Genomic DNA, 25,514 nt, shown 5'->3' on the forward strand with positions numbered 1-25,514 from the left:
AGCCCAGGGCACTTGAATGAGCTTCTCCAAGCTCTGTTCTATAATGAATTTCAGACATCACTGTTTACCCTCTTCTTAGTTTTCCTGTCTTATTAACTAGCTCTCCTTCCAAGAATACTGAAGTAGAGCAGAGCAAACTGCTGGCTAGGGCTGCTCCAGCTTTCTTGAAAGGCAAAGGGTAAGTTAAAGAGAGAGTATGTTCTTAACTTGCACTAACACAGCTAAACCAAAATCCTTTCCTCTATTCTTCCCATTTTTAATATATTCTATATATATCTTTCCTGAGAAAACTGTCATAAGCAATTAACCCAGTGAGCTAAGTAAGGCATGTCTAAATATATTTATGTGCACCTGGATGCATAAGGTCTTGATCAGATACTTCCAAGCAAATCCAGCTTTTGAATTCAGTGTGTCACTCACGTATGTTACATATCTATATTAATGTTTGTGTGCAATATATAGTATATTAAAACAAATAATGCTGATCTCACAATTTGCTCTATTTTGTAATAAATGCTGCTGTACAGCTCCAGAGCTCCTGGCCTGATCTGGCATCTCACTGATTTCTGAGACTGGCTCTGTCACCTAGTGGATGCTACCATCCTAAATCACTAAATACTAAACATATAAATTACAAGAATAACAAAATAATTTCTGCACTTGGTGTGTTGTTTCGTTCTGATTTTTTTTTTTTTTTCCTAAGAGCGCTGAAGTACTCATTCCTAGATTGCCATTTCACAATCTTACTTGCTCCTGCTCTCTCTGTTTATCTCTGTGTCTGTCTGGACCATACTCTGTCCCCCGCCCTCGTTCCAGGTTACAGTACAGCCTCGATGTTGCAGACAGGCTGGCTGATGAACATGTGCTCATCAGGGTGTATGTCAACATGCTCCAGAGCAACCCCGCACGGTTAGTGCAGGTTTGGCACCTTTGGGGGGCCCAGCAAAGGGACCTTGCTCAGCCAAATACTCTCACTGTTTCCTCCTGACCACCAGCTGGAGCAGCTCTTCATGAGCACTTACCTCAAGTGAATGTGTACAAATATGGGGGGTGTCCTCTCAAAATTGGTGGCCTGTGGCACTGGCTGCTGTTCTCTCTACTGAGGCTTGCAAGGTATTGCCAAATATTGCAAATAATTGCTTAGTTAAGAATGGCTATGCAAATTGGGATACTTAGCTCTAGGCAGTGCAGGACTTGGTGATTGTACAGAAATCTTCACACAACAATGATTAAACAAGCCTATGTTTTCAAGGTATTAATTTTTGAGATCATAGATAATTTGTAGCTTTACCCTCCTTGAAAGTTAGAAACTGTAATAGTACATAAATAATTAAATCATGATAATAATTTTCTTGCTAACCTAGTGAGAGAAATTAATTTTGATTTTTACATATGTCAGACATTGCTTTTAAAATCTGCCTGATTGCTGCTTTGTTTGAATCTTGTATACAATTTTTCCTTTCACTCATTTAGACTCAGGGATTTTAAATGGGTGTCTTGAACATAATTCATTGTTTCTGCTGGAGTGTTTATAGAGCTTTGTCTCCTAAACTCATCAGCTGTCCTGGCATGTGAGATTCTGGCATTGCAGCCTGCCACGCCAGGGAAGGGAAATGCTGTCTCTCCTGTCCAAGTGCAAGAATTCCATAGACTTTACAGCCCTGTACCAGCAAAGTGGTGAGCAGTATATGGCGCTAGAAAATGTGGTGCTGAACAGAAAACTGTATAATGTTTCTATCAAAACTATGCTCAGGAGGTTTATTTTGCTCATAGCAAATCCTTCAGTTTCCTGTGCTGCCACTGCAGAATAGTTCCTGGGTTAGAAGTCTCCGTTTTCTCCAGTATGTAAGAGGCAATAAGCAGCTTCATTTAGGAGAGTGAATGTAACGGTTCTCTGCACTCTTAAAAAATTCACTTATGCATGTAGCTCCTGGGAGTAATTTGTTATGTCCAGTGGATTAAAAAGTCTGCTTCCATTGTCCTGGGTCTGTTTCTCTACTCTATAGCCCACTGGAATGTGCCAGTGGTGGAGGGTTGAAAAGGGAAAATAGGTTTTAGTGAGGGAAATGAAAGCCGTTTATCCTAAACAAAAACATTTTCAAGGGGGAATTTCATTCCTGAAGAAGCACTCCAGAAATCAGGCTTATTGAGGAATACTGACACTCTGGCTGTGAAAGCAGGCTCTTGGGGGCATGTTTGTGACCAGTCATTGCCCACTTGTGACTGAGGATAGGAATGTGCTGCCACTCACTCTGGTGTGACTGGGAGAAGGAAATGTGGCCCTGGCTGCCATGAGTGACACACACAATACAGTTGTTCAGGAGAGGGGTGAAGAGTGGACATGGTTTAGGTTAATTCTTGGTGCTAGGCTGGTTTGCCAGGCATGGCATTTTGCATGCCACATCTAGGATTCATTTTGCTTCAGTGAGAGCTACCAGTTCTTCCTGAGACCTCTTTGTGGGTGCCTCACGTCATCTGTACTGTTTTCATCCTCCAAATTTTATTCTTTATGTTCCAACCTGTTACCTCAAGGCTTTGAGCCAACCTCACCAAGTCATAGCACCTTTGTTTCCAAATATGCATATACAAATCATAAGCCATGAAAGCCAACATTTATTTGGTTTTGAGAAATGAATGGGGAAGTGACTAATAACAACCTAAATTGTTTAAACAACTGATGCAAAGCATAGTACATAACATCTGATTACTGACATTAAATCACTGCAGTCACAGCATCCTGAGTGAGAAACAATCTCAGTTATTTGTATAATTAGATTTTGACAGAAACATAACCTAGAGGGACAGGAGTCTTAGTCAAGCATCAGACCATACTGCATTGCCATTTTCTGCTTTGCTGGACCGAGACAGCTTGCAGAGAAATAGAATGGTTACATTTTGGTAATAACAAGAACAAAGTCTTGCCATCCTAAAGCTCCTGTGTGAAACCAGTTTCCAGAGGAGTAGGTGAGACCTCTGCAGGAAGCTCAGCTGCTGCATCTCAAAGTCTGGGGTGGCATTTTCAGGCAAAGCTGAACTTCTCTTGCCAGTGGCCCAAAGTGGCTGGGTGAAGTTTGCTCAAGACCCACCCACTTGTGTCAGGATGATGCAGAGTTCAAGTTATTTCATCCTTTCTCCTTAAAATGGAGATTTGGTAACCTGAATAAGGCATGCAGTTAAGCAAAATGAGGTAGCTTCTGATTTAGGGGAGGCTGCAGCTGGCCAGCTCTGCTGCTGAATCTGCCTGTAAAATAATACCTGTACCTACCCAGACATCAGATAATTCAAGTGCTTCTGGCAGCCAAAGCTGAAAAGAAGAATGATTGTAGCTGGACCTTTATCTGCATGAAAAACCTGCAGAGATACTTCGTGAGCATAATACATAAAATTTTCTGAAGAGCTTTATAGTAACATTTCATAACAAAACAAGATTTGGGGTTTTTTGGCTGTTGAGTCAGGCTAATTTATAGCTAATCATCAGTCTAATATAACCCAGTATACCTCTGTTTCTGTTTTAAGTGCAGCTAGTATTTACATTTTGGGGTTTGTGGGATATTTTTAATTAATTTAATTAATTTTCATTGCTTATCTTTATTTTTCGTCTGGAGTATTTGATACTGCAAGTAAAAGTACATGTTCTCCTTCCCTTCTGCCACAGGCTAATAAGCTACCTGAGGGTTTTTTAGAAGCCAGTACTCCAGAGCAAATTAATAAACAAGAGGAAGAATTAATTCATTATTAATAGTAACTGTATGGATAGAAAAAATAGCCCTTAGCCAGCTGTTTTGAATAGTTTAATTGCCAAGTCTTTCTTAGTATTTAAACCAATATTTGATACTTACTGTAGTTTATCTTTAGCGTCTGATTCTTAAAAAGAAGTTTTAATGCAAATAGTTTCCATTTTTTTAAGTTAGACTTTGCCTTTTAATATTAATTCCATATATTTCAGTCTTTTTCTTTTCAGGTACAGAAAAAAAAAGATGAAATTAATTAAAAGTAAGAGGCTATTTTGGTTCCATAGAGAGCTGTTTTCTGGGTGTTTTAAGTTACACCACATAGTACTATGTGAATCCTATTTCTACATAAAAGTGCCATGCTATTCCAGGGTATTTTTAAAAATGTTTATTAAGGGGGTATGCACAACTCCAGGTGGGAAGGCTGGTTTAATCTTCCTTTGAAAGAGGAAAAACATTCAGACACCAGTTGCTAGAAAGGAAAGGTGTAGATATTTAGTTCCCTTGAACAGTTAGTTTTTGCGATTATTCCCACATGGCTGAGTGTTATAACATCTTGGTGGTAAAATTTGGGTGATCCTAAAGTGAATGGGAAACTAACAGTAGCAGAGGACTCAGATGATTTGTCTTGGTTTAAAAGTGTCTTAAAACCAAGCCAATTTTAAAAGTGTGGTGGTTAAACAGTCCTCAGAATACATTTGGTGTTGCTGTTATGCCTTTTTTTTTTTTTAACAGCCCTAAGGCTTAGAAACCAACCCTTTAATTTGTCCGTATTTTCTTTAGCAAATTATTTATTAAGCAAGGGTTTGTAGTATAAGAGCGTGTAATGAAGACCATACTGATAACTCTTCTGTAAAAATCTCACAAGATACTTTTCTAACTAGTGGTGACATAGTTGTAAAACCAGCAGGGAACATCTACATCAGCTATTGCCAGGTGTCTGCTGCAGGCTGGTCTGACACATGTGAAGCCTGAGAAATAGCAAAGATCCTCCAGAGCCACTACTTTGCTCATAGGTTACCTTGGTTTTCATCCTTTGCCTGCAGTTTTGAGATCCCTGTTTTTTAACAGAGCTACATTAGACCACAGAAGTTCTATTGCACAGGTGCTAATATTGGATATGCACTCTTCATCTGAATAGTGATAGGTGCCAGACCAATTATTGCTAATAATTATAAGGTCTTTAAAGAAATGGTCACTAATGGAGAAGCAGCGTTTTTTAGAAAAGAGGGAGCAACATATTTGTATGCAAAATGTCCAGTTTCTCTCAAAAGGATGCCTGAATCATTCCCCTGGGGTCCCAAATTCTGCACACACATTCGAAATATTTTAAACCTTTTGTGTACGATTGTCTGACTGCATCCCTGTATGGTTTACTGTGAAATTGGTGAAGTAAAACACAAAAGAATTATGGTAAATCTGAGAACTCTGAGACATAAAATTCTTGGCAGTCGAGGCTAATGCCGCTGTGCATACTTCTGTGCTTAATGGTCACATAGAATAGGTATATTCCAGAAGTAAATTTATCTCAGCCATTGAAATTTAATTTTCAAAGCTTTGGGGTTAGTGAGTTGCAGCATTCATAGACCAAATTTGACGCATTGCTACAACTAGTTTATGACATCTACCCACACATATATATATCTCAAAGATATTAAATGCAAGTAAGGCTCAAAAAGCTGCAGTGGCTTGGTTCGTTCAGTAAAGGAGTTGGCTTAGATGTTAACTCCCATCTCAGAACTCTGGTGCAGATTGCATTATGCCAACAAGTGGAACCATAATCCATTTTTCCAAGATGGGTATGGTTGCACATTGCCATAAAAAGGAGAATTGATCCTGAATGCTTGCTGTTTTCACAACCATCTGTTAGGATGCAATGTTTTAGTCATTATGGTAAAATTAAAAATTAATTAAACTGTCATAAAAGTAACCCTTATATCCAGTTTACATAATTCTGTGTGTCTGCAAGAATTGCTTACTCCTTTCTCTGAATGACATACTAGTACAGTAAGCAGAACCGTATAAATATAGAAAAATGCCTTTAGCTTTGGTCTTTCCCAAAGGTGTATCAGTTATCCCACCAGAATCTCAGTAAGCATAAAATTAAGGTGTATATGTAACAAAATAAACATAACCAAAACCAGAAAGTCAGTATTCGTCTACCACCAGAAGTCATACATGCAGTCTGCAGCACAAGTTTTATTTACACAGAACCTCTCTGTGCCTCACTTTTCAGAGCTTTACTGTTTTTCTAAACTTAATGTTTGTGGTTTCACAGGTTATTATAAGAATGAGAAAAAGATGATGTTTGTCTCTTTTCTCTTGCATCAGTAAGCTGTAGCAAATCCATGACACCCAGCTTTAGTTTCATGATCAGTGAATATCAACCACTACTCATCTTTCCAACATGACTTTTAAATCCTGGTAGATTTTTTCAAGCCAAACAACATGTGCACTGTAGTTCCCTGAAGGACATGGGGATATGAACTCACTGAGAAGTTTTAGAGTAATATTCCATTTAAATATACCAGTTCTTCAAAAGCAGAGCTTTTGTCACAAGTGCCATTTTTCTCTGGAAAGCTTTTCAAATTCAAGGTACAATTTCAGGGGGAAAAAATCAGAATAGAATCGCATGCCCAGACTCTTGAAGCTCCTTTGCCAGAAAACAGTTTCATGCCCAGAAGAGCCCATGGGCAGGGAGATTTGTTCCTGTTTCCTTTCAGCCAAAAACCATTATACAGTTCCAAAGGATAAGAAAAGAGGCCAGACTTGCCTCTGTCTGGGATAGTCCACAGGCAGCCTTGTATTCCGTGTGGCAATTCCGCATTCCTCTCACCTCTTCTTAGGGACTTCATTTTTTCTCTCATATATATATTAAAACTAATGCAGTATAGGATTCTAAAGCCCAGGATTATTCAGGGTCAACAAAGTCCTCTTCAGATCTCTGTTTTTGTTAGTTTATTAGTTTTTATGGTTGTCTGCAAACTTCTAGATGTTTAAAAATAGTAACGGTTCTCACTATATTACCTTTTTCCGGTCATCTGACTAATAGCTTCCATTTAAAATAAGGGCAGCTGGAAAAGCATTAACCTGAGAGAAATATTTGCATTTTATATTCTTGGGGAGAAAAAAATAATAGGGTGCAATATTTTAAAGAAATTTGGCATATTTGCTGCTTAGTTTCTACACTTAGAGTCACGTGACACGTGAAGTCTTGCTCCCAAATAGCAAGTAACCAAGAATAAAAGAGAAAGCCTGATTATAAATTCCTAGGTAAGGGGTTCCAAACAGTGATCCATGAGACCTTGGTAAGTACCCTGCAAAGCTGTCCTAAACAGTGTTTTCTGGTGCAAATATGACAAAGCTTCTAAAGTTTTTCTTGACAAACACCTAGGCTCCTGCTCATCCACTGTCCAAAAAGTAATCAGTCTTCTAGGTGATAGGACAAAGCTGAGTTGCAAAATAGATGCTGACTGATGGTCCTAACCATCTCCTGACCCTTTTTGGGAAGAGTAGTCCGCAAGTTGCATCCTGTACAACCTTTACTGCGAGTTGCAGACTTGCTGCTGTTCTCCCCCTGAGGGAAGGTGCTGCCCAGGCCCTTAGAGCTAATCTTTCTAGGGAAATTGCCTTCTCCTTTCTCACCTTTGCTCAGTTAACATCAGCTGTTCCTCGTTTGGTGAAGGCTTGCTCCTTTGTTCTGCCATGTGTGGGTGTGAGGTGGTGGCTGGCCGAGGCAGTGGGTGTTTCTGCTGTGTATAAATCTGTCTTCCCATTTCCACCTCCCTCTGAGCAGCGTCCTTGACAGTGCAAGTCGCCTGGATGAAGAACACAAGCTGATCGCCAGGTATGCAGCAAGGCTGGCAGCAGAAACTTCTTCATCAGTAAGTGTTTTAATTAAAGGAAGGTACTTTCCTTCTGTCGTGTTCCAGGGGCTTGGCAAGATCAGGGATATTACATCTGACAGGCTAATGATTAATGGATTATTTTTCCCTATTCTTTTCATCAGAGGCTGTTATGCTTTAATAATAACACTTTTATGCAGTCCATTTAATCCAAAGAAGCCACATGCTAATGCATATAATCTGTATACTAATGCAGTGGTATTTAAATAATTGCATCAAAGGGAGTCTGACATCTTGAACTCGGGAAAGACTATAAAATATTGTCTGGGCTAGCTTTGGTTAAAGGTTAATGATTTACTGCACTGGAAAAATGGGGTGGTGAATCCATTTTACTCTCTAGCTCAAATATCACAGCCACTAGGGCCCTAAGTACTAAGGCTATTAAAGAGTGTTCTTCAGCAGGATGACTGTAATGACCCCCTGCATTAGCCCTGGATCCCATTTTCATTTCAGAGCAACGATTATTTTGCTCTCTGTATCCAAAGATTGAAGGTGATGACAGGCTAAAACCTCACTAACTGCATTCAGGAACAAGAGAGAATGGAGCAGGAACCTAATCAAAGTATATAAAATCTTAAATGGTACATAAAAGGTCAGCCTAGCTACTTTTTTTCGATCTCAGGCCATTTGATAGAACAAGGGACCACGAATAATGGTTAAGTGAAAAACAGTTTGTCTGGAGTGCCCAGAAACATTTTCACGCTGAGATTTACACTGTGGGGTCAATTGAAAGGGTCAAATTGGGCACCACACATTGTGTAAAGACCCTGAGTCACATTCACACCAGGTGAAGATGAATCTGCTGCCCTGTGCACATGCTGTCACAGAGATTTCACACAACCTGCAGCTGCCTGGGAAGAGGGGGTGCTCTTGTTCTGCCAGTCCAGCCCAAATCAATCCTTTCCAGACACGTGACAATGTTTCAAATTTAAGGCAACCTGTTGATGATGGTTTTATTTCTGAAACATAGTAATTCTTGATGAGAACATGATTTCCCATTAATAATGTCTCTGACCAAAAAATTGGTCAACATCAGTTCCATATAACTGTCATTTTATATGTCCACATCCATCCATGTCCTTGATGTGGGGGAAAACAGTATAAATAGAGCTGACTTGAAGGAAAATACTAAATTTCTCATTGCCATCCATCTGTGCTCTTTAAACAAGAGACAGAAGGAAAAGAGAAAGTATCTGTAGAGAGAAATATTTCCAAGCAAAAGAGTGGCATTCAGTGGAAATGTTTAAAGCTTTGCTGGTGGTCACCCTGGATTTTAAGGAACTAAATATATTAATGACGTTGGGCATTCAGGGTAAAGATCCTGATTCCACCTATGAGTGATGACATCTGCCAGTGTGCAGTAGTTCTTTGTGCACTGTTCTGCTTCCCTGTGGTTGATGTGTTAAGGGGAAAACATATACATAACAGAAAAAATAGGATGTGGTTACAGGGGAAACATGCTGTCCTTTAGTCACAGACAGCCCTAACCTTTGTTAGCTGTGTTAGGCTATTGCAATGTGTCTTCATCCTTTTTGAGGTGCACTCCTGGCAGAGGACGTACCTGGCATCACATAAAATAGTGCTCCAGATTTGCACTTCACAGGGCTTTTTGTGGTGAGGAATCCTCATATCACAGCAGTAACTCAGCAGAGTATTTTTAAATATCTGATTCTTTCAGGTTGGAGTTAGAAATAAATGGGTGAACTGTGGTTTCATAGCTGTGAAACTTTTAAGTGTCCTGCTCTGTGTTGTCATTGATACAACTGAAACACAGGAGTGTGAACAAGGAGAACAATAATTGATTATTGCTGATGAACATGCAAAAAGAGCGTAGTCAAGTGAAGCTGTAGTGAGCACTAACTAGTTTGGTGAGAGAGAAATTCTCATGTCATTTTATTGGTGAAAAAAAAATTTGCTGTACCTGAAGGACTGGGGAAAGAAGTTTCCTGAAGTATCATGAGAGGCTATAGGAAAATTGGCCAAATGGGCCACAGAGGTCAGACTGAAAACTGAGTACTGCTTTCAAACTGAAAGTAAAACTTTACTTTCAAGAGAGCAAAGCATCACTGCCCTGGAAACACATCCTATTCTTTCTAGAGGCACACACTGGTTTTTGCTTCAGTGTACTCCTCTTGTCTGTAGCATCAATATCAAGAGCCACATTACAGCAACTGCCTGCAGCAGTGTCATTGCCTTTTATGATAGGTTCAGAGGAAGCTGCATGAAAAAGCAATGAGTGACAGGATGGTAAACACTGAGGCTTATTTATGAGCACAACATGAATGCTCTTTTTTTAGTGTAGGCAAGCTTGGTACTGCACTTTCTGCAAACAGATTTCACAGAACAGATCTGTGTTGAAGTCATGGTGCATACTGGCTATTCCTCTTTCAATGCAGCCTTCTCTGTTTTACAACAGCAGCCGAGTCAGCAGAGAGGGGCATCAGATATCTCCTTCACCATTGATGCAAACAAGCAACAAAGGCAGCTGATTGCAGAGCTCGAAAATAAAAACCGGTAAGGATCCACTAACTACCTGGTTTTGTTCAGTCCCATATATTACATGTGTGTTTGTTTCTTAGCATTTTTACCACCTACACCTGTACAATGTGCTTATACAGGCACATATATTTCCCCCGTACAAAAAAACAGAGCACTAAAAGGCCCATACGGTAGGATAAAGGCTCTCAAATACATAGCCATCCCATGTTTTCGTAAGTATACTGTCCAATGACATGATATAATACTGGATTCTTTACTGTTTGCAGCTGCTGTTTGTTAAGAGTTTTTAAAAAAACCCTGTCCTGTTTCAAAACTGGATTAACTTTCAGTTGGACTCTCAGTAGCACTATAATATGAAATGATAAAAGGATCAGTCACACTTGTAATGTTACGCTTTCCTGCTTTTATTCGGGGAAGAAGATGATTAAAGCTCTTCAGAACACAGTCTGCCTGGGAAAGGCTTGCTGGAAGATTAGCAGCAAGTTAGGCTGCTGATCAAATGAGACATGAGGTACAGACCTGACCGAGACTGAGAGAGAGCGTCCAGGAGAAATAGGCCAGCAGGCCCCAAAAAGGAGTGGTGGCTGTTTGTTAACAGCAGAGAACCTGGCCCTGGGTGCCAGACTGCCTGATGCCATGAAATGCATGGCAGCAGAGCTCTGCTTTCAGTGCCGGACCATAAAACAGGGCTAGCCCAGACCAGATGGTTTCCTATTCCAAGCTCTGTGCTGCCTTCTGTCACCATGTAATGAGCACCACCAGCTCCAGCCTCGATTTGCCTTTCATAGTTCAGGCTGCCTCCTGACCGTCTGCTTCCAGCACATTGTGAAGAAGAGACAAAATTCACAAAGGTTTCAACCTTCTGCTGTGAAGCTTTGTATTAGCCTTTTGACAGCACTCCAGGGCTCACAAGCCAGTTGTAACAAGTCTCATTAAAGTACTTTTCCGTGAATTGTCAACTGCTCTCACATCTCTGCTTCCATTAAAAGTATTTTTAAGGGCTGAATGTTTTCTCTGATACTCCACAATGTCCAGAAAGGTTACTTCAATTTTCTTTAAGTTCATGAGGTGCTGGAAATCTTCATGATGAAGAATTAAATGGGAGCAGTTCAGTCAAGCATAGAGCTATTTTTATGTCTACCTCTGTTTTTGGGGAGGTTTGAAGAATGATTTCCCTTTATGGTGAAATCGTAAGAATTTATTTAGAAAATATCCAAAGCCCTCTCCCATCTCTGAGGGCTTCTTTGGTTGGCAGCAAACAAGTCGCTTTGCATACATCTTCATTGATTAAAAGCTAAATACAGTCACACTTTTTCAGCTCTTGAAATGTCCAAGGGAGCTGGTTTTGTGGAAAATTACTGACTTACGGTCTTCTGCTTATTCTCCTCCCCAAGAGAAATCCTACAGGAGATCCAGAGGCTGCGACTTGAACATGAGCAAGCATCTCAGCCCACACCAGAGAAGGCCCAACAAAATCCCACTCTCCTTGCAGAGCTCCGGCTCCTCAGGTAAGTTCATGGCAGTAAAATCTCTGGCCTTGACGGGGCCCAACCAGTCACTCTCAGTAAGAGAAGAAATAAAAGATAGGCTTTTTATAGATAAAAGATATAGGAAGGCTTTTTAAAGTAAGTCAGCCTATGTGTATTTTTTTATCCATTTTTGGTGTAGCCTGTTGTCATAGAAGTAATTAAACCTATGCTTTAAGCTGCATGCATGAGAAATCTCACGTATTACTCCTCTACCTTAAATTAACCATTTGCATCAGTATTTGGAGAGTTAGGCCCTTAGGCCATTTGGAACAGGTCCCCACAGCCTGGTCCAATGCCATTAATAATATAGGGAAAAATGTTTATAACAAATGCCCTTAGAAAGATTCCTAGCTTCTGCTAAAAAAAATACAAAACTACATGAAAATACAGCCAGAATTGGATGTTAATCTTTGGAAAATGTGTTGAGCTCTAAGGAGAGGTTCATTCTCTTAGTGGTACAAAACCAGGCTGCAGAATGATCCTCTTTGTCACATGGGGGGTGAACAGTAATGTCATCTGCAGCTGCTGAAGATTTAGAGGATCCTTCCTCCAGTTATCCCACCAAGCTAAAAACATTAATATGGATGTGACTGCATGTTAGTTAGGATACTCTACATGACTTTACTAATTTCTTTCACACTGAAGAAGTGCAGTTGTCATTGGCCCAGATCCATAGGCTCCCTGAAAGTTCTGAAGTTCATGTTGTGAGAGCCAGACAGAGAATCCAGTAAGAACTATTCAAAATGCTCTATATGAATTGAGAGGAGAGTGTAAGCACTTTCTTTCCAATGAAGCAATCCTAGATTGCTCTGCCTCCTGACTAAAGAACATACTTTGCCACTTAGCAACTTCTCACACAACTAATATTTTAGTAGTCTGATCCAAAGGAAATTACTGTAAGAAATTGTGTTAAATTTTTTTTCTTTACAAATGCTTGATAGTTTTATTATGGAGTTTTCCACACAAAAGTATTTTTATGATTCACAAATTGTTACTTTAGCTTTCCAGTCTAAATACAAATTAGCTTCTTCATTTCTGTGAGTGATTTTAATGTGTAATTAGTTCTAGAGATCTACAGATAAGTGACATTGTGTGATGTATATAATAGTGACTGTCACAAAAACCGGTACACTGTAAAATATACCAATAATGTAGCTCTTGTCCATCAAACTGAAAATGTATTTTCAGCAGGTTTAGGAAATCATCTTTCTATGTAGTTGACTAATAAAATTCATTATACTTTAAAAGAAAGGAATGACTGTGCAGTGTTAGCAGGCTGGCTAACTTTTCTCTCTTTTCAATTTTGATGTACATATTAAAGCATAATACACTTACTTTAACTTGTTGATATGCAATGTCCTTAGGGCATTCGTCAACTATACCTTCCCTAATTTAATATGCAGTGTGAGATTCAGAAAATAACTTTTAATCTGTGGGTCTGAACTGCTCTACATTCCGTCTGAAATGTTCACCATTTGAAAAGCAAAAGTCTGACTTTGGATTTACTGGAGAATTTTGATACCACCTCAAATTCCCAGGCACTCAAGATGGTGCAAGGCTGTTCTTATGTGTAAAACAGCAGGACTCAGGGTAGCAGCCCTGATTTATGTCTGTTACCCTGCTCATTTTTCAGGCTTGAAGCACTTAGGGCTGTAGAGCAATTTAGTTCATATTCTATTAAGAAATGCTGGAATCTGTACATCATGTTGCGGGTAGATGTCCCAGCATCTTTCACAAGCTGCTGTAGTGTGGCACTCACTGAAACGAGGTCCTGAACACAGCATTTCTTCATAGTAGCAGTACTGTCTTGGAGACAGGTTGGAAAACCCCTTACTTCCAAGAATTTTCTCTGGACTACAGGAAAACCTCAGAGTAGTCTGTACAGTGCACACTGCTTAGATCCTCTCTGCCTGTGGAATGAATCTAAAACCCAGCAGAGCTCCGTACTAGGACCTGCCACTCTGAATTACACAGACCTTATTTTTGTTAGCAGTTTCTTAAACTCTGCTGCCTTTGTACAGTTCATAGCATTTCCAACATTTACGTGTCTGGAAAAAAAAAGCCAACACAGGCATTTTGTTGTAGGAAATAGATCAGTCCTTCAGCAGAGTAAATGCATCCTGGCAGTGTTACTATATGATCCTATTATATAGGTGAGAGGTAGCACACATGAGCAGTCCTATAGAAATCAATGATGACTATTATCTGTATTATCTGTAGTTCCTCACTTACAGTGAAGGCTCAAAATCACAGTTTCATATTGCCCTAAATACAGGAAATGTACTTAAGTCGTGTTGGTTCCAGTGCTTTTCCATTTAGGATTAAATTGTCATGTTTTGTAGGTAGTACAAGGCTAACATACTGTTTATATGTTATTTGCAATGCAGTAGAGTATAAAATATACCTAATATGTATATTTTTCAATAGTAATGTTAATTAAATCATAACTTCCAGGAGGCAACAATTTTATTTTGTTTTTAGGTGGAGACCTCCCACAATTTAATGATTTAATGTGTGCAAGTGCTGTTTCCCCATCCTATGCAGTGGAGTGGAGCTGTGCAGAATGAAAGCTGTTCAGATTTACAGGGACACAGAGAGACTGTCACAGTTGGAGTGGTTCAGTATTTACAGTGTCACACAACCATTGGACTCCAAGTGCAAAGAGCTAATTTCAAGCAGTTATATCTCTGCTCTGTGATAGTCTTCCTCTTGCTTTCAGAGAGAGGAAAGAAAAAAAAAAAAAAAAAAAAGGCAGATCACTGTGGGTTTCTGTCTGAATTTTTGAACTCTCTTTGCTTCTCTCATATCTCACTCTGTTCAGTGCCCCTGCTGCAATTTCCTTTCCCTCAGGGCACAGCTTTAATTCCTCCTGACAGCTAGTGAGGTTATTGACTAGAGAGTTCCAAAGCTGAAATTGCCAGGCATTTCCACGAGGGAATATAACACAAACTTGTTTGAACTCATTTATTCTTTGAAGAAGGGTCTGTGTCAGTGTCTATCTTTTCCCTAATCACTATTCAGTCCCACAAGGATTCCCAGTAAGGGGGAACTCCCTAGCCTTCACATAGCCACATTTCTAAGCCCTGTCCTGAATTCAGGTACACTGTGTTTGCTTTCCTGTTGTCTGTAGGCAAGTATCCCATGGTAGGGCTGGGGAAATGATGTGGTTAAAAGCTGCTGCTGCTGTGAGGGGTAAGCTCTGATCAGATCTGCTTGTTTCTCAGACAGCGGAAGGACGAGCTGGAACAGAGGATGTCTGCTCTCCAGGAGAGCCGAAGGGAGCTCATGGTTCAGTTGGAAGGCCTCATGAAACTGCTGAAGGTAAGGAGCTCCAGCTGGTACTACCAAGGGAAACACAAAGTGAAGTGAGAGAGAAGAGGGAGGATATGTGACCACAGAATTCTGCAGAACCTGACTGCTTCTACCCACAAAATCTGGCTGTGCTTTCCTCCCATTTTATTTTTTGCCTTGGTCTTTTAATTCAGGGGTTTCAGATGATGCTCAGATGCTGTTGTTCCTGTAGCAGCGCTGAATCATCATCAGTTATTGCGAAGAGGAATAAGCAAAAGAAAAGAAACCAACATGTTGGCTATTAGCTCTAAGAAAAAAACCTCAGCACTGTATACTATTATTTACTACGGCTTACAGATAGAATCATTAGGCTAGTTCCTTTAACTTTGCCCTTAAATTAAAGTTTCTTTAGCTTACTCAGTTGCTGGTTGTGTCAGACAAGTCATTTGACTGCCACATCTATGTCTCTCACCTCAGAGACACTTTTCCCTACAACCCTTGTTGCGTTTTCACAGATAGAGAAGCATTCCCTTGTTAAGCAGATGAAACATGTCTCAACAAAGGATCTCAGTTAAGAGCAAAGATATCAAAAAACATGTGCATTTTTAAAGGCAGACTAGGGTAAAATGGAAGATGTAGTTTTATTGGCAGCCCTATTTTACCTGATGTGCTTCAGGACAGATGATGCCAGAAATTCACATCGGAAGAAAGCACCCTGAGTAGCATAGGAGTCTGTGTTGTTGTTGTCTTTGACAGATCAAATGAGTTCATGGAAATTCAGTGCAACTTGGGTCAAATATGGCTCAGATAAGAGCAGAAGGAATTTCACTGAAATCTATTTAGCAACATTCCTCCATTTTGATGCAACATGCATCCATTTGGTTCCATTTGCATCAAAGGAAGAGTTTGACACTTATGTCACTTGCCCCTCCTCAGACACTGGCTTCTGCAACCACAATGCATGAATTGGCACCTCAGCAGCAGAGCCTACTGAAGAGCCAGCAGATTTTTGGGAGCTGGAAGTAGGCAGGATACTTTCTGTTCTACCCATGAAATGCTGCAGTGCCACAACTGGCAGTGAAGGCTGCCTCCTGTTAGTCACTGCCTGGACAGAGAAAATTTGGGCTAGAAATTACAGCAGCTTTCTGCACACTTTGCACTGTTCAGTGTTTCAAAGTGTGCAGAGGTGGGACCTTAATCTGGTCTCATATCTTCAGCTATCTTGATTGTATCTTTACCCTTGTGCTCCAAAATTGGCTTTGTTTTTTGTTCTCCTACATCTTGACTCATCTCATGTGCTGATCCTTTTTCTTTAGGAAGAAGAATTGAAACAGGTAGCAAGTTACCTTCTCTTTGGAGGCCTTACTAACTCCTAAATGTGATTGTGTTCCTGTGATTTGTGTTACTTCCTTTGCTTGAGAAGTGTGTGTGTTCTTTTGACCAAAATTAATATTTTGCAGTTCTTTGCCACATTAGTGTCTTGAAGCCATTTTCACAATGAAACATCTTAGCAGTCAAAAAGCACTAGAAAGTGAGTCATGGCTACAGGGATTCTTTTTCTCACTCCTTTAAATTAAAACATGTAAGGTATAGAAACCACCCTTCAAATGTAGTGAATCCAACCTAGAATATGAATTAAACAGATAACATTTTGAAAACGTAATGAGAAATTTTGTACTTCCAAGAAAAACATAACTGAGCTTAAATTAGACAAGGGCAATGAGTTTGAAAGCCCATTTTATCCAGAAAAAGTCAAGGCTCAGTGTGCCCATCTTTAAAAGTTGGCACCGATGCTGACAGTCCCATGAGTCTTCAGGGAAATAAATATTTTCTGCTGCAATTTAGATCAAAAAGTATTTACACTAATAATAGTAAATTTTGGAAGATTTAAATGTTTCAGAGCTTTTCAGTATTGTAATGGATCTTGGAAATATATTAGGCTTTAAAAAAAGGCACTTTTCAGATAGCAGTCTGATTTATGAGTTCAATAAAAGTGTTTCATCTGAACAAAATGCACTTCCTCCTGCTTTCACCAGCAGAAGTGCAGTCACAAGTCTGATGTGTTCTCTCTGTGATACAGCATGCAGAGTTTGTAGGTAATGCTCACCTTCATAAAGCCCACATTTGGCTGATTTTTGTAAAGCATCAGTTTGTTGCACACAAAAAAAAAAAAAAATTGATCAAATTCCACCTCTGTGTAAGGGCTGTCTTTTTTGATTCTGAAGATCTGCTCACAAAAAGAGAAGCTTCCAATGTGACAGGAGTTACCTTATCATATAAAATGTTCACTGGACAGTGTAAATGAAAGCACATTTTCAGGCTGCTATGAGGTATTTTTATGAGGTTTTTTTTCCAAGAGTAATAGCCTTACTGAATACCAGGTGATGATGCTAAAGAATTACTCTCACCATTTCCATTTAATGATCCCCATTATGCTATGCCATTTCATGATCTGTTGAGAGAAACAGGATTAAATTAATTTCTGGAGGAATTCAATTGGAATGAGCAGCCTGGCAATTCATCTAATGCTTATGAATTATCTATTTCTCCATTGCCCTTCCTTGAGAAAGGATAATGAGTTCTTCACATCCCTGTCGTTTGATGAGGCTGTGATTTCCCCGTATGTCATCCCAGTTCGGTCCCAGCAGAGGGAGCAATGGGCTAAAACTCCTGGAAAGCCAGTTTTCATTTCAAGCATTTTATGCTAGGCATGCATGACACTTGGTAATGGGAAGATTTTCCTGTGTAGCAAGAGTTAACTTAAGAGCTGTAGCAATTTGACTAGGGATGGTGAATTAAATAAAATACCTGAAATTTTTCCTAGAAGGCAGGAGAACACTGATAGCTGCAACCAAGTACAACACAAAACCTGAGCCATCCGAATATCCACAGTGACTGTGGTAGCTCCCCTTTCAGCATGCTTTAGTTCTTACTGGTAGAGCTGTCAAGGTTTGGAAGCAATTCAGTGCTTGTCTTCTCTGCTGACCTTACCAAGAAGTTAAGACTGGCTGTCACAGCAGATTTCAGACCATTAGGTCTAGCCTTTGAAAATCACAATTCTCCCAGTTGCCACTAAGCAGGAATCTAACCCTAATACCACTTCATTCCCACAAACCTGGGCAGAGGTGGATCTAGATGAGTAAAATATATGAAGTTTTCACGTCTCTGAAATCAGGCATTTCCTATTATCCTCCTGTTTCAACTTGCTCTTCATCAGTTCTGTCTGATGCTGCCCAAATAGTATAAAAAGTGAGCAGTTTTTTCCTGGACAAGGAACTCCAAAAGCTTCATCTTCCGGTGCTTCCCAAACATTTTGTGTTTGTTCATCATAAGCACAAGGTCTCAGTCATAGCTGCAGAGCAGACAGAGGGTAAGCACTGGGTGTGCAGCAGCTTTCACATCTCTCAAGGGAAAATTCCAGCCCAGAAGTACTGGCGGGCATCTGTTATTTTTAGTAAATAAAATGCCTACCTTGAAGTTCATTCCTTAATATGACTGGATGACAGGAAGCAAATCTTGTCTGTTTTTTTCCTCATCTTTCTTTAAAAGTTCCCACTGTTGTTGGTGTTCCCAGAGCAGAGATCAAAGGCAAAAGGGGAGCTAAGGAAAAAGGCAATTGCAAAAGGACTCTTGTCTTTCAGAGAGCTAAGAACCAAAAATTCTTTTTCAAATGTGTTTCAGTGAGGCTGAAATGTGCCCTGTTGGGGCATGAAAGAATGAAGCTGTAGATCCTGGATTCCCTGCCTGATGTGCAGGGATTATGACTAACAAGGACCTTGGAGTGTCTCCAGGTTGTTCTGGGCCCTTCCTCTGCAGGACTAAATATCTCCATTTCTGCTGGAGCTGGTGTAGATGATTCTAGAAACAGGAGACCATCTGGCCTTTATATATTTGATTTGCCTTTCATCCATCATTTAAATGTTCTACAACCAATCATTAAAAAAAATTAAAAGTATTAAATCCTCCATTCTTCCATCAGTAATGTGCTTATTTCTCATAAACCTAATTTGCCCTTGATGGCTTTCAGGTGATAATGTGCCTTACGAAGTGATTATAGCCTTAAAGAACAAAAAGCTTTGTATTCTGATATATTATTTATGGTCCAGGCCAGGAATTTATAAAAATCTCAAGGGCAATGCTGCACTCATCTTGCAATGGCCTGCTCTTGTCTTTTTTAGAACATAATGCCAAACATAATAATTTTTTTTGCCAAACATAATCAGAGCTGCAGTGGCAACCAATACCAGCGTCAAAATAAATGCCAGGGGAAGAGTTAAGAAATCCTCCTGCATTTTTAAAATAAAGCCGAAATAAATGAACACCACCCCTCCTGTCAGTTTTTGACTGAAAACAACCAGGAGCTTGTGTTGCAGTTCCCCTTTAAAAGCACTCAAGCCATCTCCATCCTTGGCATCTGCTAAAACCTAGGTTTCAAAAGCCATGTGCAGTTTGGTGCAGGCTCCAGCATTATTTTTTTCTTACATGGGTATACATTCCAAAGACTTTGAAACGGTGGATGAGAAGGGCGCTGTGTCTTTTGGTATCACTCACCTAGCTGCATTTGTAATTTTGTGAAGTCTGCTTGAATTTCAGCTAAGTGATCCTAACTGTGAGGTGCTAACAGCATGACATTTATATAACTGGTGTTAAAACATTTTCGCTTCCAGCAGCTGAACCCGTAGCAGGAATTTCTATTGCCCTATCCCCACAGTGTTTTGGGACTGCTTGAGTATGTCCTGTGGAGCAGATAATTTAATAGTGGCTTAAACAGTCGTCTAGCTCCAAATAAAAAGCAGAAATTTGTATTATTTGTTGCAAGTGTCAGACTTTATGTGAGTGAGACGTTGCACATACCGTGAACTTGTCCTGCAGGGAGGCAGAGGACAGGGCTGTGATCAGCTCTCATGGCAGGGCTCTGCTGGAAGGGGCTGCTCCAGTCCCTTGCCCAGGCTGAAAGCCATGCTGGTGCCAGCAGCTTTCCCCTCCTCACAGCCAGAATGGGTTACAGTTTAGCAGATGTGCATGTGAACTTGGGGAGTGAGAGGGGAGAGGGCAGAGAGGTCTATAGTGTGGTCTTTATTAACTTGGATTTTTTTTTAATTTAGCTGCCTGACATTTTCCCATGCTTAAAGGAAGTCAGATCTTGACTCATATTTTCCAACTTAGTGTTTCTCTATGCAGAAGCCCTGCTGTCAACTAACAACTGACTTTAGTTTATTTCTTCTAGCAAAATTAACATTACCGTACTGATCTGCAGACAGCACGATGCCTTTGAGCTGTGGTTTGGGTGACCAGGACAGCAGGCAGGCTCCTCCAAAGGCCCTGTTTAACCCCTTGGTTGTTTTGCAGACGCAGGGAGCAGGCTCCCCACGCTCCTCACCCAGCCACACCATCAGCCGGCCTATTCCCATGCCCATCAGGTCTGCCTCTGCCTGCTCCACCCCGACCCACGCACCTCAGGACTCCCTGACCGGGGTGGGAGGAGATGTGCAGGAAGCCTTTGCACAAAGTAAGTCTCATTGATAGCTTGTCTGAGGCACCTGGAGAATGAAGAATCATTATTTCTTGTGCTTACTGACTAAATGTACTTGAGTTTCTGAGTTGCATGCAATGAAACAAAAGAAAACAAAAAACCATCTGTGACAACTGCATTTTGCCATTGATAATCAACTTTGTCAGCCTTCAAGGCAAGCTGTCAAAGCAAGCAGGTAGGCAGAAAGTGGACAATGATGCCAATTAATGGAATTCGGGGTAAGAAGGAATTTTGATGCAAGAGGGTAAGAACAATTATCACTGCTTTGTTAACCAGAAAAATTGCTGCTGACCTCAGCAGGCACTGTCAGTGTGCTTGGTTTTAAATAAAGACTTTGCTAGAAGTAAATGATACAATCATAGAATTAGTTCAGGTGGAAAAGACTTTTGTAAGTCACTGTGTCCCTCTGCCCCAAGAAAGAGTGCTTCAAAGTGAGATCAGACGATTCAGGACCTTTACCAGTTGAGTTCTGGATGGCTCCTGTCGCTCATTTTCTCTGTTGCAATGTTTCACGGTCTGTATTGTGTAAATTTCTTGTCCTTCTGTCTGATTGGAACATCCCTTGATGCAGCTAGCAGCTGTCATCCCTTGTCTTTTTGCTTTGGGCCTGAGAAGGGTCCAGTTAGACTAGACAGGAACCAAGTCTGAAAGTCTAGGTGAACCCTTTCTTTGCATTTCCAGAAAACTGTCATCGCCTTCCCACTCTTATTTCAAGTAAGAATAAAATTTAAACTGTTCTGAATTTCTAAGGCCACAAATTAAATTACTATGCTGAATAACACAGAAAGTGAGTAGTCTGTGTTATCTAAATGAAGAAATAGTCTTTATTTTTTTTAATCTGCTGTCTCTAAAATATTTACATAATTGCAATTCTGTCAAAGTTTTTTCCCTCTTTCCCCAGCACAAATTAAACATAAGTTTAAATGTAAGCCCAGAAGTTCCTCTGCTACGGTGGAGGCGTGCTTCTTCCCAGGAACCCAGTTCAACCCTTTCATGCACCCTTCCCCTTGACTTGCCTGTGAATTGTGTCTTTATGTGTATTTTTGAACTTGAATCTGTAATGCAATCAAGAATTTTCTCCTGAAGTGCTGGTCAGCTCAAGTATTGAACACAGGTATAATTCCTGGTCCCAGCATGAGGGGTTGGTGCTAATCTCATTTTCTGTGGCAAAAGAAAAACAGGCAGTATGTTTTCCCTTTTTTTGCTGTGAGAAAAATCAAGACAGGCAAAAATATGGAGCCCTCGCTCCTATGCTGTTATGGGACAGCTTCTCTAGAGTTAAGAGTAAGATAAATAGTGTAGTGGCCACAATAAAATACCCATAAACAATGCTAAGTCTGCCTCAGGCAAATGCATTTTAAGTGTAAAAATGTGTTCTGTTCAAGATCAAAAGCAATATAAAAAGTTATGTGATCGCATTTTAAAACTTCTGCATTTGATAAATACCCAGGTTTGTGTCATTACTTACTGTAAGCTCTGGATGGGAAGGCCAAACCCAAAGAACTTGAAGCCAGAATTCTGCCACATCTTGACAAACGACTTTATGAGGGGGTTGGGCTGAGATTTTATGGCTCCATTCTCTGCTGCACCAACAGAGATCTGCCTATATATATTTAATGCAGACAAGCCATGGTTAAAGGATGTTTTCTCTTCATTGTTTCTGTTTCTCTTTCACAGCATTTGCAACAGTTCAGAGGCACAAATTTGGGAAGACTTTAGAGAGGGAGTGGTTGTCTGTGTGTGTAAGAGAGAGTTTAACTACTATAATTTACATTCCAGTAACTATTTGCTAATCGATACATTAAAAAAAAACTCTTTAGGATTTGAGAAACTTTTTAAGATGTATTGGTTTGCATTCAGCAAGTTTTAAAAAATCTGCAGTAGCCAATTCCTATAAATAACTCCATCTGGAAGCCTAGGGATTCTGTGGAATAAATTGATTATTCAGCTATTCAACAATAGTATCTGTGTTTGGGATTTGAGGGAGTTAAGCACACGTTACCCACAGACCCCTCCTAAGGAAGGAGTATTCCATACAGCTCACAAGAATCTCTCGTGATTGATGGTTAAGGGAATATTGCCAGGTTCAGCAGGGAAACACTTCTAGATGCATTATTAGAAAGAGTTTAAAAGCAGCCTGGGGCTGTTTAGAGAGGCAATCGTGCTTCCTTTATTAAAAAAAAAAAAAAGGGGGGGGGGGCTGGGGGGAGAGAGAGACAGTAAATTATAGAACGTACAAGGAAGTCCTTGAGCTACAGGAACGGCTGAGAGGGAGCAGAGAACAGAAATCCATATAGTCTTGATGAGGAATGAGGTCAAGTGTGTTTCTTCAACATTTGCCATAATTATCTGGCAAATACCTGGCAATAATGGTGTCATTAAACTGAGCGGTGGGAACTTGGAGAAAACACTTCATTTCTTCCCTCCTCCCCCACAGGCACTGTAAATGAGTTCATGCTGGATTTAATCTTCCAGGCCTGGTCTGCTGGTGTCACCACACAAATGCAAGCTTGATGGCAATGAATAATCTCCACATATCTGGCATTGTGATTAAATGAACCATGAGGGCAGGCTTCTGCTTTTGCATACAGCATAAGTAAATGAGGCCATTCTGCAGAGAACTCTTCTGCACGTGCCCCTCGTAAGGACTTTGATACCCTGAATTATCATAGTGACAGCTTTCAGCAGGGTCAAAACTGCTTTCAACAGTAAAACATATGTCATGTGAATAATAGTAACACTGTGCTTTGTCCATCTCTTGCCTCAGGTGCAAGACGAAACTTAAGAAATGATTTGCTGGTGGCAGCAGATTCAATCACCAACACCATGTCTTCTTTGGTAAAAGAACTAAATTCTGGTGAGTGAGGCTAATGAGGGGGACTAGTCACCACAGTGACATTTCACATTTATATAAAAAGGGTGAGAAGTAGGAAGATACATATCTTCAAAGCTTTTTATGCTTTTATTAAAAAAATACCCTAAATAACAGCTTCTGGAACTCAGCAGTTCTCAAAGCCATGTATATAGACTTGCTGGATACAATGAAAACTTCTAAGTTTGTCTGTGATTCCACATGGAGTAGGATTTCACTCTTTAGAAATTAGATTTAGCATAGATCATATAGGACACATTGTAAAATGCAGTCTGTAGTATTACCATTAAAATGCCCTACCTAATATCTGAAATAAGCAAAAGCTTCAGTATTTGATCCCACCAAAGAAGAAGCTTTGCTGATCTAAGTAGAATAATAGAATTTATTCACTCTGAGGAAGTGGCATTCTTGGTTGGAAAGGCAAAGAAATGCCTAAAGAAATAGCCAAGTGTACTTTTGTGAAAGTTAAATGGGAGTTTTTTGCTTGGCAGAAGTGGGCAGCGAGACAGAGAGCAATGTGGACTCTGAGTTTGGGCGGACTCATTTTGATGACCTGGTTCCATCCCCGACGTCTGAGAAGGCTTTCCTGGCGCAGATCCACGCCCGGAAGCCAGGATACATCCACAGCGCTGCTGCCACCGGCTCCCTGCGCAGTGACATGTGGGTACCTGCCTGACACCCCTTCCTGACCTCATCCTTCTTCCTCTGAAAACAGAGTGCAGCACCCAGTATTTCCTCTCCCTCGCAATTGTTGGGGTAAAAATAAAAATGTAAAAATGCAAGTGAGGGCTGCTTCATGGTTACATAGTAGTGGGCTCTGTAAACAATGAAGCCTGGAACTTAGGACTCCCTCAGGAGTGAGCTGTGTCACATCCAGCCTGGAACACTCAGGCAGCATGGAAGCTGTGGGACAGCTGTTTTCCCAAACATGCCCCGCACTCCTATTACCTGTTTATCCAGATTAAGGGACCTGTCAGGTCTCACTGGAAAAGGAGAAATGTGTACATGGAAAAGACAAAATTCTTTTCATTGACCTAATCAATTGATGAACAAACAGATTGATTTTTAGAGCCTGATCCTTCCTTTCAGAGACAATAGACATCTTTCTAGTTATTTTTAGTTCATCCTTTTTGTATGAAGTTATTGAGAACTTTTGTTACTCATTTCCTTAGGGGAGTGCCTTCAGCAGAATTTGCCCTTTGGTGTACTTCATGAGAGAGGGAAACAACAGAAGTGTTCTCCACTGCCAGGAAAATACTAACCAGTGGAGCATGTGGTTAGATTAAAAGTATCCCACGGTCCTCATAGATTACAATAAAGAGAAGTTTTATTGACTCTATTGAATGTCATTCATCTCAGGAGGCTATTAATAATTGTCTTTAGGGTTACAGAAGATGGAGACCCTTATGTCAGAGCAGATGATGAAAATTACGAGAATGACTCTGTCCGCCAGCTGGAGAATGAACTGAAAATGGAGGAGTACCTGAAGCAGAAGCTGCAGGATGAGGCGTACCAGGTGGGAGAAGATCACCTGCTGCCCATGTTTCTCCATAAGTGAGAAAGGATGATGATCCTCAGGTGCCAAGTGCCATCTAGCCAGCCCTGGGCTCTGGGGCATGATCTCTTCTGGGTTACCAGAGCAGCCACATTCCAAAAACTGCTGCCACCCTTCCACAGACACGCATGCATCCAGCCTTTGTGCATGTCCAAGAAGACCACATGCCTGAGACACAGAGCAGCAGTCCATAAGGGTACGGGGGAGCCAGGTGGGACAGAACTGCCTCTGAGCTTGTTCTCTACCCATGCCTACCAAGTCACTTAGATCTCATTCCCCACAGATGCTGGTTGATGGTATCAAGATGTCCTGCTATTTTTGGTTTGTTTTGTTTTTTGGGATTTTTTTCTCCAATAACAAAAAATATTCATAAGAGTTTCTCCAGTCTGAACTGAAGCTCAAGTGTAGTCTGTGTGTTACTGTCATTGTCAGAATCTGGAGATACAGAAAAGGGTTTGAAATTAATTGTATCCCAGAGAACCAAGTATTCAGCAAGTATCTGGTGCAGAGAAGTCTGGGGATTTGTTATTAAACACCTCCCTGAGGAAGCTCTGAAAGGGCATTTAAGAGACTGAGTAAAGCAAATATGCCAGGGGGAG

The 25,514-nt window shown here is 40.5% G+C and overlaps 1 protein-coding gene across 22 annotated transcripts in view; it reads left to right on the forward strand.

Annotated features, from left to right (window-relative positions):
• DTNA (dystrobrevin alpha) overlaps positions 1-25,514 on the forward strand; it is a 291,661-nt gene that overhangs the window by 253,966 nt on the left and 12,181 nt on the right. For 7 of the 22 annotated variants that reach the window (XM_066330583.1, XM_066330599.1, XM_066330567.1 and 4 more), the window contains 11 exons: positions 101-178; positions 817-909; positions 7,528-7,615; positions 10,053-10,150; positions 11,530-11,643; positions 14,889-14,985; positions 16,272-16,289; positions 20,305-20,464; positions 23,256-23,345; positions 23,852-24,020; positions 24,744-24,876. In XM_066330583.1, coding sequence (XP_066186680.1) covers positions 101-178; positions 817-909; positions 7,528-7,615; positions 10,053-10,150; positions 11,530-11,643; positions 14,889-14,985; positions 16,272-16,289; positions 20,305-20,464; positions 23,256-23,345; positions 23,852-24,020; positions 24,744-24,876 — 1,138 coding nt within the window. Of the gene's footprint in view, positions 1-100; positions 179-816; positions 910-7,527; positions 7,616-10,052; positions 10,151-11,529; positions 11,644-14,888; positions 14,986-16,271; positions 16,290-20,304; positions 20,465-23,255; positions 23,346-23,851; positions 24,021-24,743; positions 24,877-25,514 lie in introns of those variants that run through there. The other 15 variants (XM_066330558.1, XM_066330647.1, XM_066330575.1 and 12 more) reach the window with 9 other exon arrangements.

Source organism: Sylvia atricapilla, chromosome 1, assembly GCF_009819655.1.
Source record: "Sylvia atricapilla isolate bSylAtr1 chromosome 1, bSylAtr1.pri, whole genome shotgun sequence".
In the NCBI taxonomy this organism is placed as follows: Eukaryota; Metazoa; Chordata; class Aves; order Passeriformes; family Sylviidae; genus Sylvia; species Sylvia atricapilla.